Source organism: Dermacentor silvarum, chromosome 3 (assembly GCF_013339745.2).
Source record: "Dermacentor silvarum isolate Dsil-2018 chromosome 3, BIME_Dsil_1.4, whole genome shotgun sequence".
Taxonomy (NCBI): Eukaryota; Metazoa; Arthropoda; class Arachnida; order Ixodida; family Ixodidae; genus Dermacentor; species Dermacentor silvarum.
The window spans coordinates 232,650,717-232,664,745 of NC_051156.1; the positions used below are offsets into that span (position 1 = coordinate 232,650,717).

The 14,029-nt window shown below is 48.9% G+C and overlaps 1 protein-coding gene across 2 annotated transcripts in view; it reads right to left on the bottom strand.

Moving 5' to 3' along the window:
• Window positions 1–3,603: 3,603 nt before the first annotated feature.
• LOC119446866 (transcriptional adapter 2-alpha) overlaps window positions 3,604–14,029 on the bottom strand; it is a 96,651-nt gene continuing 86,225 nt past the window's right edge. The window contains exons 7-9 of one of the 2 annotated variants that reach the window (XM_037711443.2): window positions 12,808–12,889; window positions 11,576–11,649; window positions 3,604–4,222 (exon numbers count right to left, since the gene is read on the bottom strand). In XM_037711443.2, coding sequence (XP_037567371.1) covers window positions 4,031–4,222; window positions 11,576–11,649; window positions 12,808–12,889 — 348 coding nt within the window. In that variant the 3' untranslated portion in view covers window positions 3,604–4,030. The remainder of the gene's footprint in view (window positions 4,223–11,575; window positions 11,650–12,807; window positions 12,890–14,029) is intronic. The other variant, XM_037711442.2, reaches the window with a different exon arrangement.

The following is a 14,029-nucleotide window of genomic DNA, read 5'->3' on the forward strand; positions in this document are numbered from 1 at the left end:
CGGTGATGAAACCGGCTGGGATTTCCTTAAGTCGGCTATTTCAGCTCTAAGTTGCTCAACAATTGCTCTGAGGCTAGCATTTTCTCTCTGCATCTGTACAAAAATATTCGTATGTTGCTCTGGATGAGTGCCCCCCTTTACCTGTGGGTGTAGGCTCTTAACCTTGGATGCCCAGGTCTGGTGCTGATCTCTTTGCTGCATAGCGATGCGGACGGCAGGTAGCCTGGAGCAGGAACGGCCCCTGTATCTCGAACGGCCTCTGGATCCCGAACGGTCACCCGCTCCGCCCCTGGAACGGGAGCGCCCTCGTGATGGGTGTAGCTGTTGGCTGACGTGAGGCAAGCGCCAGCTGCTGCTCGGGCCCGCAGCGGTATCGCGTGCACCTGCGCCGGCTGGTAGCGGCGGGAAGTCTCCGCCGCCATCTGTGAAGTTTATGTCATCGTCGATGTCTTCCGCAAAGGCCGACGTATATTGCATCAGCCGCTCTCTTCTTCTTCTTCGGACTATGTAAGGCACTTGAAAACGTTGTTTACACGTCTTGTCTGCCGTGAGATGTGGACCCCCGCACAACTTGCATTCCGGGGTGCAGACGTGACCTTCCGGAGGAGATTTAATACCGCAGCCTCTACAGACCGCCTCTTCTGGATTGGGACAAACATCGACTCGATGACCGAGCTTTCCACAGGCATAACAGACATCCGTCTGTCTGCGAAACAGGTTGCAACGCACCAAGCTTGTGCCACACACGATGTAATTTTGTACTTTTAGTCCGTCAAAGAGGACTATCACCGTGGTGGAATTCTTGATTCTCTTGACCTGTAGTGCAGTAGGGTTCCTTTGGTGCACGATAAGTGAATAAAGCTGTTCTTGACCAATGTCCAAGTCTATACCCCTGATGACACCTTTGCATGTGTTGTCGGGGGCAGCTCGGTAGACTCTAACTTCAAAAGTGGCCTTACCGATAGTAATAGTGTTGATCTTGGAGTATGCCCTGGCGTTCTCCGCCGGGGTACTGATAACTGCGATGTTCTGCATCATGTTCGGGCAAACCACGTCTTCTGCGACGTCTTCTTCACTGAGCGCTGCAGCCACTGCGAGTGACTGGGCAAACTTGATTTGACTCACATTTCTCATGTCGAGGCCATTTCTAGGTCTCACGATGACTCGATGGTGGTCTCTTGGGAGGTGAGGAAGTCTCGAAGCAGCAATAAGGCGCCTCTTCAATGCAGCTCGGGAGCGATGAGACGACTCCGCGTTGCGGGGCATCGAGACGCTTGCTTGCGTCTCGTTCGTGGGGGTATGCGTCGTACGAAGTTTGCGTTTAGCGATGGCCACGGACCACCCAGAGTCTTGAAGATCATCGGGAGTGATATCCTCTCCATCGACGGAGATTTGCATAGACATCTTCTGCGTAGAGTTCGGGAAAACCCTTGCGGGAACGGCCGGCGGCCGCTCCGCCGATGGGTAGCTAGGCCTAGCGCGGTACGCAAAAAAAGTCTTGAAGAAGAGGTCGAAAAGTCCACCCACCAAGAAAAACTTGGTACCGATGGAATCCTTGTGACTTTATGCGTTGAGTGGCGCAAAAATTCGCTCACAAATAGGCAAGAAACTGACCGGAAACATTCTCGAGAGCAGGAGCCGATATTTGTTCGGGCGGTCTAGTCGGCGTCCTCTTGTAAAGGAGGAAAGAGACGCTTAATTCTGCAGCCCTTCAGGGAGCACGGCGCAGAACGCGCGTTTGTTCTCCACCGTGCGTTCGCGCCCTTTCACTCGCACATACAGCATCCGGCGCGGGGCGACGATTTCATCGCCGTTGACGTCATACGGAACCTCACGGTGGAACCTCGCAATAACACGCTTTACATTTGTAGCCCCAAGTTACTGGAATTACGAGCGAAATGTGAAATTCGCATTCAACTACAATGCCGCTTTGTCAACGCGAGATTTTTCGCATGAGCCCTGCGATCGTGCTTCATTTCCAAAGCTGCGTAGACTCTCATTTACTGGCTCGGCGCGATGTTTTATGACGTGAGTCAGGAGATCGTGTCTGCCAGTGTGAGATGGGACCATATGAAAAAATGTCGCAGTTTGTAGCAGGAGATGTAGCAGCACCAGCAACGCGCAGACCTGTTGTCGACGCCGTCGGCGTTTGGCCCGCGTTCGCAGCGAACGTGTGCGGCGCTGGTGACTGTTGCCGGTGTCTCTGGTGGCGGCTCGGAGGTTTTCGACGAGATCAGAACGGGACACTCGTCGAGCAGCGTCGCAAGTCTTTACCACCTTCTCGCCTCGCGACGTTTTTATACTACTAACAACTACTATTACAACAACTACTACTAAATACTACTACTACTGAAAATTTTCAACAAACTGGAGTGCACTCTAAATGAATGGTACACGCATGGTTTCATGCTTAGTTTTTTACGCTTTTGTGATCAGCCCAAGATCTCTGATCTGTGCTATTTTTATGATGCAAGTTAAATAATCGTGGGCACAATGCAATGGCCTTGGTTCCCCGTGCCAGAGCAAGCAAAGCAAGAAGAGTCTGACGTCATTCTTACAAGTTAAAAAAAGAGTCCACAAAGTGCAAGAGGTGTGTGCAGCTGAACATGAGACAAAAGGAGTGCCATGCTCGGACTCTTCAATAGAGAGCTTTAGTGTGTCCGTTATTCCCGTGGCGCACCGACGGCGAGGGGGTGGGGGGGGTTGTAACCCCCCCTGAGGCCGACCTTACCCCCCCTTTTGTTTAACCCCTTTTCTTTCCTTGCGCATTTGAGTACTGCAACTAAGATGTAAGACGCGCAATCGTCTGCACACTCGCAAAAAGCGCATTTTTTGTCAATTTCCCGTGAAGAAATTGAAATTAGTGCTGTTGAGATGGTATTGGCAAACTGTCAACCCCCCCCTGGCAGAGATCCTGGGTGCGCTACTGCGTCATTCGGCTAAATGCAAGTGGACTGGGCGTTTTATCGGATGAGTGGAGGCATAAACGGTGAATGGCCAGCACAGTGCAGCCACTTGGTGCGCCACGCCACCAGGTGACTGCAAGCTGTTCACGTGTGTGCGTCCGCTCACCTGGTAAAACGCCCAGTTCGCTTGCATTTACCCGAATAACGGACACGCTCAAACTCTACAATGTTGTGCTCCAAACAACAAGTCCAGCCTGCACCTTCTCGTCAAGTCTGGTTTCTGCTGGAGCGCTCGTACAGTGGAGGGCAAGATTATGCACCAACCGAGAGAATTTCCCCTGTTTTCTGTCCATTTGCTGCAGTGACCTCCACTGCTGCACCTTTCATTGCACTGCTCCACCAGAACGACCCGTGCGACAAATGCTATGGACACCAAAAGCCAAAATGGAGCCTTAAACAACACCATGCCTTAGAGGCACAGTGCATCAACTCACCGTATTTACTCACATGTAGGCCGATACTGTTCTTTAAAAAATAATGTACGAAAGTCGGGGGTCGGCGTAGATTTGAGGATGTGGTATGGCCACCAGACATTGCCAACTGCAAGAAGGTGGATTCCACAAGGTGGACAATGGTGTTGCTGATTTTATCAGCACACAATGAGAAGTGGGAATATTCATAATGATGAAGATCATACAAGCGAAGACGAAGGAGCTCACAAATGTTCAAGGCGTTGCTCTGAACAAGTTCAGATGCCTCTCTACTTCGACATGAATTTGGCATGTCTACTTCAATTCAGGCAGTGAATTGTGTCGTGGTGGCATGGAATTAAATTCCAGTTGTTCTGATAATGCGTCTACGTAAGTGCAACATCTGAAGACTGTTGTGTGTTCTCTTTGCAGTCGAATGCATTTTTCCATTAGATTTATATATTCGAGGAAATATATTTTTCTTTATCTTAGAAATTTCAGGGGTCAGCCTAGAATCGCGGACAGCTTAGATGTGAGTAAATACAGTTAATCTAAGGTGATGCACATCTGAACAGTAGTAAAGAAACAGGTGAAAATGTGTATTTCACACTTAAGACTTGAAGAACAGAAGTCCATTGCTGCCCTTTTGGATGCTTAATTTATGTCTTTTTTTACCACCCCTTCGGCCAGCAAGAAGTCGTAGAGCTTCCTCGTCTTGTTGACATCAATCTTGATGATTGCTCGTGCATTGGCAAGGCGCAGTGAGCCCAGCTTCTCGTATTCATTGACAAGCAGTCCCTTGAAATGGAGGTACATTTCTGGCACTATGCGGAGACCTGCACACAGCTGAAACACATGTGAATCATGTAGTGCAACACACTCACAACATTTTGTGCTTTCGCATACAGACACAGTACTTGAACCCTGCTCACTCAACTGCTGCAAGTAGCACCACCAGCCATGCCAAATTATGGCATCCCTTTGGGCTGGCTACAGTGCATGCAGTTCTTGACGACCACATGATGCCAGAAGTGCACTTGAGCTCTTTGGTTTTTCATTCGCTCAGCGAATCCAGAATTCTTGGTCTTCCCTTTAGGCACAGGACGCGCTGCAGTTAATATTACAATTCACCAAATACGGTGCAAATAGCACTGCAGTTTCACAGCTAATGTGAGCTTAGAGCATCGAAAAGAAGTTTCACGCCATTTGTTGGCACACAATGAAATCTGCAAACGGCAGGTGTGGGTGTACATGTGAGTAAAACTAATTACAATACGCAGAGACAGGAACATAGAAATAAAGAAATGTAAAGGAACTCATCATCATCAGCCTATATTTATGTCCACTACAGGACGAAGGCCTCTCCCTGCGATCTCCAATTACCCCTGTCTTGCGCTAGCTGATTCCAACTTGTGCCTGCAAATTTCCTAACTTCATCACTCCACCTAGTTTTCTGCCGTCCTCGACTATGCTTCTCTTCTCTTGGTATCCATTCTGTAACTCTAATGGTCCACCGGTTATCCATCCTATGCATTACATGGCCTGCCTAGCTCCACTTTTTCTGCTTAATGTCAACTAGAATATCGGCTATCCCCATTTGTTCTCTGATCCACGCCGCTCTCTTCCTGTTTCTTAATGTTAGGCCTAACATTTGTCGTTCCATCGCTCTTTGTGCAGTCCTAACTAAGTTAAGGACAAGGAAAGGAACTATACATCGGCAATAGCAGCAGGTAACAAATTTCACTGTTCAATCATGCAGGGGAAATTTCCAAGCGGGTTATAAAAAAGCTGAAACAGGTGTGTTGTGCAAAAGAATGCCTTTATATTTACACATTTTCTCACTGTATCTAAAAACTGACACGTACCCAGCGGTCTGTAAAGCAACTGGTGATGAGTTCAATTTGTGCACCTAAATAGATACACCTGCGAGAGTTGTGTTCTGTGTGCAGGGTGTTGTTTTCTAGATGAAAGGTAGTGACACGCGTCGATTTAGGAGCGAAATTGTGACAACTGGCTAGAAGAGGCCAATACTGGCATCACACAGGCATTTAAAATTGGTAGTCGACAGGCTCAGCAGCGAAGCAGGCGCTGTAAGTAGAACAACAGGGTGTCCAAAAGATCAAAACTGTCAGAAGGACACCCTAATTAAAGATAGTGGTAAATTGTAACATGTAGCAGTCAGCTGCTTAGACTAATTATACATAATTTTAAACTGAATATATTGTTACGGTGAAGGGAAAGAAGAAGTTGACGCGAACGAGAGGAAGACGAAGACTCTGGCCATCGCCTGAACGCCATATTTCTTCGCTTGTAAATATACATTCTTCTACACTCGAGGGCCTGCTTTCTTCCTGCAACATTTTGGTGGAAGGTGCTGGGTACAATCACGGAACTTCGCAGCGGACGTCATCTACCTGCCGCCACAATGGCAGATCAACCGACACAACCGGCAACGCCTCAGCAGTCCATGCCAACGGTCATCCTCACTCATCTGCGGGACCCGGGGACATTTTGTGGCACGGACAACGCCGACGTCGAGGACTGGCTTGCGATGTACGAACGAGTGTGCGACAACAACAGGTGGGATCCAACAACGATGCTAGCAAACCTCATGTTTTATCTGAAAGGAACTGCGAAGCAATGGTACGATACGCATGAAGCTGACCTAACAAGCTGGGATGTCAGCAAAGAAAAAATGCGAGACCTGTTTGGCAGACCTGTCGGTCGTCAGTTGGCAGCAAAAAAAGAACTTGCATGCCGCGCTCAGACGTCCACAGAATCCTATGTCGTGTACATACAGGATGTGCTGGCTCTCTGCCGCAAGGCTGATAACACCATGACCGAGGCGGACAAGATTGGTATTGCAAACAAGATTGAAAGGTATTGCAGACGACGCCTTCAATCTCCTGATGTGTAAGGATTGTGCCACTGTGGATGCAATTATAAAGGAGTGCCGGCGCTTCGAACAAGCGAAAGGCCGCCGCGTCCCTCAACATTTCAACAGACTGCCCAATACCACCGCGACATCTTCATGCGAAGACCCACCGCAGTTCGTTCAGCCGACAGGATCAGAAGATATAACGTGTATCATTCGCCGTGAGCTTTAGGCCATGGCTGCGGCTCCAATTCGTTCCGACTGTCGGGAAAGTGTGCCCGCTATCTCGCTTATACAAGCGGTCGTTCGGGAGGAAATAGTGAGTTTGGGCATTCCATCTCTCTGCTCGGTCCGCCATACGAACACCTACCAAATTTCTCCAGCCGCTCGCTCCCAGACGCAAAGCTTTCCGCCACTCCGTCGCAACCCCGCTGACTGGCGCACAGCGGATGACAGACCCATCTGTTTTAATTGTTCCGGTATTGGACACATCGCCCGTCATTGCCGTAACCGCTGGTCGTCGTCTCCTCGGTGGTCGTCTCCGAGTCACTACCGCCAAGTACCAGACAATCGCACTTTCTCGCCCTACACGCCGCCTAGGAACATCAACGCCGACAGTGCTCCACCAAGATCCAGCCGCTCCCCGTCTCCGCAAGGCCGTCGGTCCCGTTCGCCTCTCGTTCACCGCTCTTCGTCCCCATCTGCAACCGGTCGCTTCCCTTCGGGAAACTAGGCGGTGCAGCTCCCGGAGGTGAAGCTGCAACTCCGACCCGACCCACAAATCCTCTGTTGACCCTGCCTACACGTGGAAACCTACTGGACATTGAAGTTGATGGTGTTCCTGTTACATCTCTCGTTGACACAGGAGCGCAGCTTTCAGTTATGAGCGCTGCTCTCCGCCGAAGGCCCAAAAAGGTTCTGACGCCCGCCGTACCGTGCACTGTGCGAGTCGCCGATGGGAGTACTTCACCTGTTCTTGGAATGTGCACAGCACGTGTGACCATTGCGGGCCATTATAGCGTTGTTTTATTTATCGTCCTTGAGCACTGTCCACACGACCTAATTCTCGGCCTCGACTTCCTTTCGAAACACTCTGCCCAAATTAACTGCTCCGCAGGTGTTGTACAGCTGGATCTGCCGCTTGCTGCCGACGCAGACGCAACAACTTGTGCTTCACCCCGCTTATGTTCTGCTGAGTTTGCAAGGCTGTCTCCACAGGCAGCTACCAATGTCCTCCTGACGCCCTGTCCTCCCGTACCTGATGGCGAGTACGTCGTGTCCCCGCTTACTGACGTGGTTTTGTCACAAAATATTGCCCTACCGAGCACCTTAATCCGGATCCTCGAAAACTGCGCTCGGGTGCCCATCCTCAATTTTGGATTTTCGACGCATGTGCTGCCACACGGTATTGCCGTCGCACTTATCACTCCTTTGGAAGAGCTTGAGATTTCTTCTTTGGCTCCGAATCCTTCCCGAGTACCAACGCACCTTTGTCACCCATTCCTTCGTGCTCGACGCCTGCGGACGATGTTTGTAAGATGATCGCCCCTGACCTTCCTTCCGAGCAAACAACAGCTCTTCGTCACCTCCTGTCATCTTATCGGGATATTTTTGATTTGGACGACCGTCCACTTAGTCAGACATCTGTTGTCACGCATCGCATCAACACCGGTTACGCCAGCCCCATTCATAGGCGGCCATATCGTGTCTCCGCAACAGAAAGGGCCACAATCTAGAAAGAGGTCGACAAGATGATGGACAAGGACATCATTGAACCTTCCAGTAGCCCATGGGCATCACCGGTTGTCTTAGTAAATAAAAAAAGACAACTTGTGGCGCTTCTGCGTTGACTACCGTCACCTCAACAAGATGACAAAAAAGGATGCTTACCCCCTGCCTCGCATTGACGACGCTCTTGACTGCCTTCACGGATCCCAATACTTTTCATCAATTGACCTCCGCTCCAGCTATTGGCAGATTAGCGTCGACGAGATGGACCGTGAGAAAACCGCCTTCGTCACACCGGACGGTCTGTACCAATTTAAAGTCATGCCCTTTGGATTATGCAATGCACCAGCTACATTCGAGCGCATGATGGACTCTCTGCTGCGCGGCTTGAAGTGGTCTACATGCCTCTGTTACCTTGACGATGTGATTGCGTTTTCGTCGAACTTTGAGAGCCACCTGAGGCGCCTCACGACCATACTCTCCGTGTTTCGCAGGGCTGGCCTTCAGCTAAACTCCTACAAGTGCCATTTCGGTCGCCGTGAAATTACCATGCTCGGCCATCTCGTAAACGCCGCCGGAATCCAACCTGATCCACAGAAAGTCCACGCTATGCGCCATTTTCCTGTACCTTGTTCAACAAACAATGTCCGTAGTTTTCTGGGCTTATGCTCTTATTTCCGGCGATTTGTGAAGCAATTTGCCAACATCGCTCGCCCTCTCACTGACCTTCTTAAGAAAGATGCCTCTTTCTCTTGGGGACCACTGCAGGAGCAAGCCTTCTCTACCCCGATCGAGCGGCTTACAACCTCCCCGATTCCGTCACACTTTGACCCTTCTGCGCCTACTGAAGTACGAACTGACGTGAGTGGTTATGGCATCGGTGCTGTCCTCGCTCAACGTCAACAGGGCCACGACCGTGTCATCGCTTACGCCAGCCGCCTTCTTTCCACGCCCGAGCGAAATTACTCCATCACTGAGAGGGAATGCCTCGCGCTCGTATGTTGCGAAATTTCGGCCGTACCTTTTCGGTCGGAGCTTCTGCGTCGTAACCGATCATCACGCCCTCTGCTGGCTCTCCTCTTTGAAGGACCCAACTGGACGACTTGCACGTTGGGCATTGCGTCTACAAGAATATACATTTTCTATTCTGTATAAGTCAGGGCGCCTGCATAAAGACGCTGACTGCCTGTCCCGCAATCCCGTGGATCAACCGGACGATACCGATGCAGACTCGGACATCAGTATTCTGTCCCTCTCCGGCTTTCTCCATATTGGCGACGAGCAACGCCAAGATCCTGTTCTTCAAACACTTATGGAACGCCTAAGATCCTCGCCTAATGACCCGTCTCTGCGGATGTTCACCTTGCGCGATGGAACTTTATACTGTCGTAGTGTTCGTCCTGATGGCCCGGAGCTCCTCCTAGTCGTTCCAAAGCACCTTCGACTGGCCGTGCTCCAGCAACTTCACGACGCTCCTACTGCTGGACATCTGGGCATCAATCGTACTTACGACCGCCTGCGGCGCCGCTTCTTCTGGCCCGGCATTTATCGCTCTGTACTCCGTTATGTCACTTCTTGCGACCTGTGTCAGCGCCGCAAGACGCCTGCTATGCCTCCTGCTGGTTTGCTTCAACCAATTTCTATCCCTACAGAGCCCTTCTTCCGTGTGGGCCTCGACCTCCTTGGCCCCTTTCCTATTTCTATGAAAGGAAACAAATGGATTGCTGTAGCAACAGATTATGCCACGAGATATGCCATTACACGAGCGATGCCAACCAGCTGCGCTATAGATGTCGCCGACTTCCTAATATATGACGTCATCCTGCACCACGGCGCCCCTCGCCAGTTACTCACGGATTGCGGCCGCTACTTTCTCTCGAAGGTCGTCGATGATCTGCTCCGCTCCTGTTCTACAGAACACCAGCTCGCTACCGCATACCACCCTCAAACGAACGGCCTCACCGAACGACTCAACCGCACACTAACTGAAATGCTGGCCCTGTACGTTTCCGACGATCACCGCAACTGGGACGTCGCTTTACCGTACATCACTTTCGCATACAACTCGTCCCGTCACGATACTGCCGGATTCTCCCCATTTTACCTTTTGTATGGCCGCGACCCCACCTTGCCCTTCGACACGTTGCTACCTTCCGCAGTACAATCATCCAGCACTGGTTACGCTCGCAATGCTATTGCCTTAGCCGCCCAGGCCCGAGAGGTCGCCCGTCATCGCCTCACAGTCTCGCAAGCTTCTCAAAAACAACGCTACGACCTTCGGCACCGAGACCACCATTTTTCACCTGGTTCCCTTGTCCTTCTCTGGACGCCTTCACGTCGCGTCGGCTTGTCGGAAAAACTACTTTCCCGTTATTCTGGTCCATACCAGATCTTACGACAACTGTCTGACGTGACATACGAGATCGCCCCAGTCGGTCAGCCTTCAGTGCCTCCCAACGTCACCAGCGATGTTGTCCACGTCGCCAGGCTCAAGCCCTATGTCCCCCCATTAAGCGACGCTCCATAACCTGCACCGGGACGGAGCTAACCCCACCGGGAGGCGGTGAAGGGAAAGAAGAAGGTGACGTGAACGAGAGGAAGACGAAGACTCTGGCCGTTGCCTGAACGCCATATTTCTTCGCTTGTAAATATACATTCTTCTACACTCGTGGGCCTGCTTTCTTCCTGCAACAATATTATGCAGTGAGGCATAGACTATGCAGAAACTTCATTAGAAGAACAAAACAGTTAAGGAAAAAATAAGAAAGAAAAAGAACCCAGAAACATGACTCTGTATAAGAAGAACAATAAAATATGCATTAACTAACCAGGTATCTGTTCTAAAAAGCACTTTTTGAGTGAACAAAAAAATGAATGCAATGAGGAACATGATTTGATTTCACATGAGATGCTATTCCAGTTTGATGTCACAGCAAAATAGGCAGTTTTGTTCCCATAGTTACAGCTTTCGGGAGTAGAAAGTTGTGTGGCTCTGCAAATCTGATTTTGCAAGTCAAAAATAACATTTTAAACAGTGAAACCTTCAATAGGTACCTCTTTGTGTAGAAGACAAAATGAAGATTAGTAGCTTATGAGAAATGAACTTGTCGAAAGGAAGAAAATTTAAGCTTTTATAAATGGGAGGCAAATCTCGAAGGCCAACCAGCAGTAAGTGCAGGCAGTCTCGTCAACAATGTGTTCACATAGCACTTTGTAAAATAATATATAACAATAATAGCATAAAACTGTTCACCTTGTAGATGATACCAAACCATAACAATGTGTGATGACGATGCTAGCACAACTAAAAATAGTACATTATTTCCATATGACGTTTAAACAACATACAGCAATGACAATGCACTTTTTTATATTTAAACTAATTTTCAGAGCTGGTCACTTTCGGAATGCAGAACTGTCGCTTGTGATTGCAGGGCCACAAGCACTTGGTGTCACGATTATTGAAGCACTTCAATAACCACCGGTTTTGCAACGTAGCACCAACACAACACCTTGAAGTTGGATTGAATTTGAGAATTACCATGGCTACCGACTCGATATCCACTGATAAGTGCCCGTGTGACAGATGCACTTACCTCCCGCTCCTGGGTGTTGAGCTTGTCATAGCCGGGCATGCCCTCAATTGCAAGTGGTGGCGCCGTGCGTCGTCCTGAGGGCACACAAAATTGGATCAAGCTGGTCTAAAACGAAACAACTGCTGACAACCATGAGCAGCCCCAACAAGCTGAACAGACTTGGTTGTCCAATCATTGCTGCATGTCATGCTATTTAAAGAAGGCTGGTTGGTTAACAAGTAATGGGATCCTGGCACTTAAAGAATAGATGACACGGCAAGATTCACACAAGGCAAACCAACAACTAGGCTTCGACCCTGACGGGACCGACAAAACTGCTTAAATTATCTGGCGGGTCTAATAAAAAGAGATGCATAACAAATCTCAAAACACACCGGTGATTCATTCTGCAGTATTTGCCAGAACTTAACCCGCCCCAGAATCAAACGCGTGCCCGCTTCATTTGTGTCCATAGCTAAAAAGTAACGTATAAATTAGATTAAAGCTCGTAAACCAAGTAGAAATTTAAGGCAAGTAGAAATTTAAGGCGACCCGATTTTATAGCAAGAAAAATATATGTGTTGCACAATGACGACCGGTTGCCTAAGGTCAGCTTCGCTGCAGTACATTTGCATTATGTGGTAAATCATACAAACGTCGGAAAAAGGTTTTGGTTTCGCATTCGATTTCACTGCACAGACAATTTTCAGCCCAATTTTCTTGAATAAGAATCAGGTAAATACTGCAAAGAGACAGGGTGAGTTACGGTTATTGCTTGAAAATCTTCCTAGGGCAGGCCAAATATAGGTGTTTTCAACAGATGACGACGTATGTTCTGCGCATTCACTGTCCCCTAAGCTTTGTGGGGACAAACACTGCCACCACTATCTGGTCACTGCCAGGTCACTATCTGGGTCACCATAGGGATGAGGCGCATGCGTGCTAACTGGCAAAGTTCGATGCGGGGACAACCACTGCCACCAAGGGGTCACTATCCGGGTCACCATAGGGATGAGGCGCATCCGTGCTAACTGGCAAAGTTCGAATTATCCGGCGAAGGTCAATTTTAGCATCGAAATAACGAAAGTTGGGGCTCATAGAAATGCATGGGCGCCGGCTGTGCGTTGCCTTCAGTCAGGATTGAATTAACCGAAAAACTGAGTAAACCCAAGTCAAATTAAAGGAAGTCTACATACAGGTGCAAATGTAGTTGCCCTGCAAGACATTTTCATATACAGAAAGCAGATACTTACCAAGGCCTTTTGGTGACGATGGTGACAGAGAGGCATCCTTGACAAGCTGCTTGTGTAGCCAAACTTGCGTGGACGTTTCATTCTGTAATGACAAGTCATCAGCCCATTACGAGCAGGAATTCAAAGTTTGTGGCTGTACTTACAAAATTTCGATTGGCATCCTCTAGCACAAATTACGCTTCTGATTTCTTTTCGCAGTTGCAGAGAATGGTGTTAAGTGTTGGCCTGAGCTAGTTTAGTTAGGTTCTATACTTGATAACAGTGCAAAAGGCATATTGTCCTTTCACCTGTGTTTTTTGTACCGTTTTCGAGTAGAGAACCTCTAGCATACATAGCATCACTGACATCAAAGTACTTAACATTGCAATTTGGGTCATCAAATCAAGATCCTAACTGTGCCACCCTGCAGAGGCAAGTTTCGAGAAATGCTCTAAAAGGAAGTTACAAGTCAACTTCTTTCACTTGTTAAACTGACAGCGTCACCATTATGTTGCTAATTTACTTCAGGGCTCTCAAAATCCTCCTGTGTATGTGTGCCTTCTGCACCACAAACCATTTTGGGAGCAATGACCAGCCCATTTCTAGTGTCCCTGCTTATCTGCTCAGCGATGAACATGCCTGTTATTTATTTAACTAAACATAGGCAGCTCGTGCTGAGACATGTCCAAGCTTTTCCGAGTTGGTGACATGTGAAGCAAAAGGAGAACAGAAAGACAACAGTAATTAACGTTTAGTGCGAGCTGTCAAAAGCTGCTGCTCTAAGCATTCTCTGTTGTCGTAACCATGGTAACAGTGGCCCCAATACCTGCAGCATTTAGAATTGCAGCATAAGCACTTAGAATTCATACTTGAATTATAATGAAAGGGAAAAACTGTCATTGACAAAATTGTCAAAAAGAGGATAGGACAATGCGCTCTGTCATGTCCTCTTTATTTATTTTCTTGTACAGAGGGGTCCACTGTTAAAGGGAACACCGGAGCGCATGGCGTCTGCTCTGCGCCACCGCCGGCCGGCGGCTGCAACGAGCTTCGCGCAGGCGCAGTGAGCGTAGTGGGCGGTGCTCTTTCGTCGTCTGCTACCGTCTGGTGCCGCACTTCGGATCGTCGCGGAAAAGCAGCTCGCGTGGTTCGTACCTGAAAGCAGCCACTTTCCTTCCAGCTGGAAGGAAAATCACGGAATTGATCTATAATCAAACAAATGTCACCCTGCACACCAGCAGCA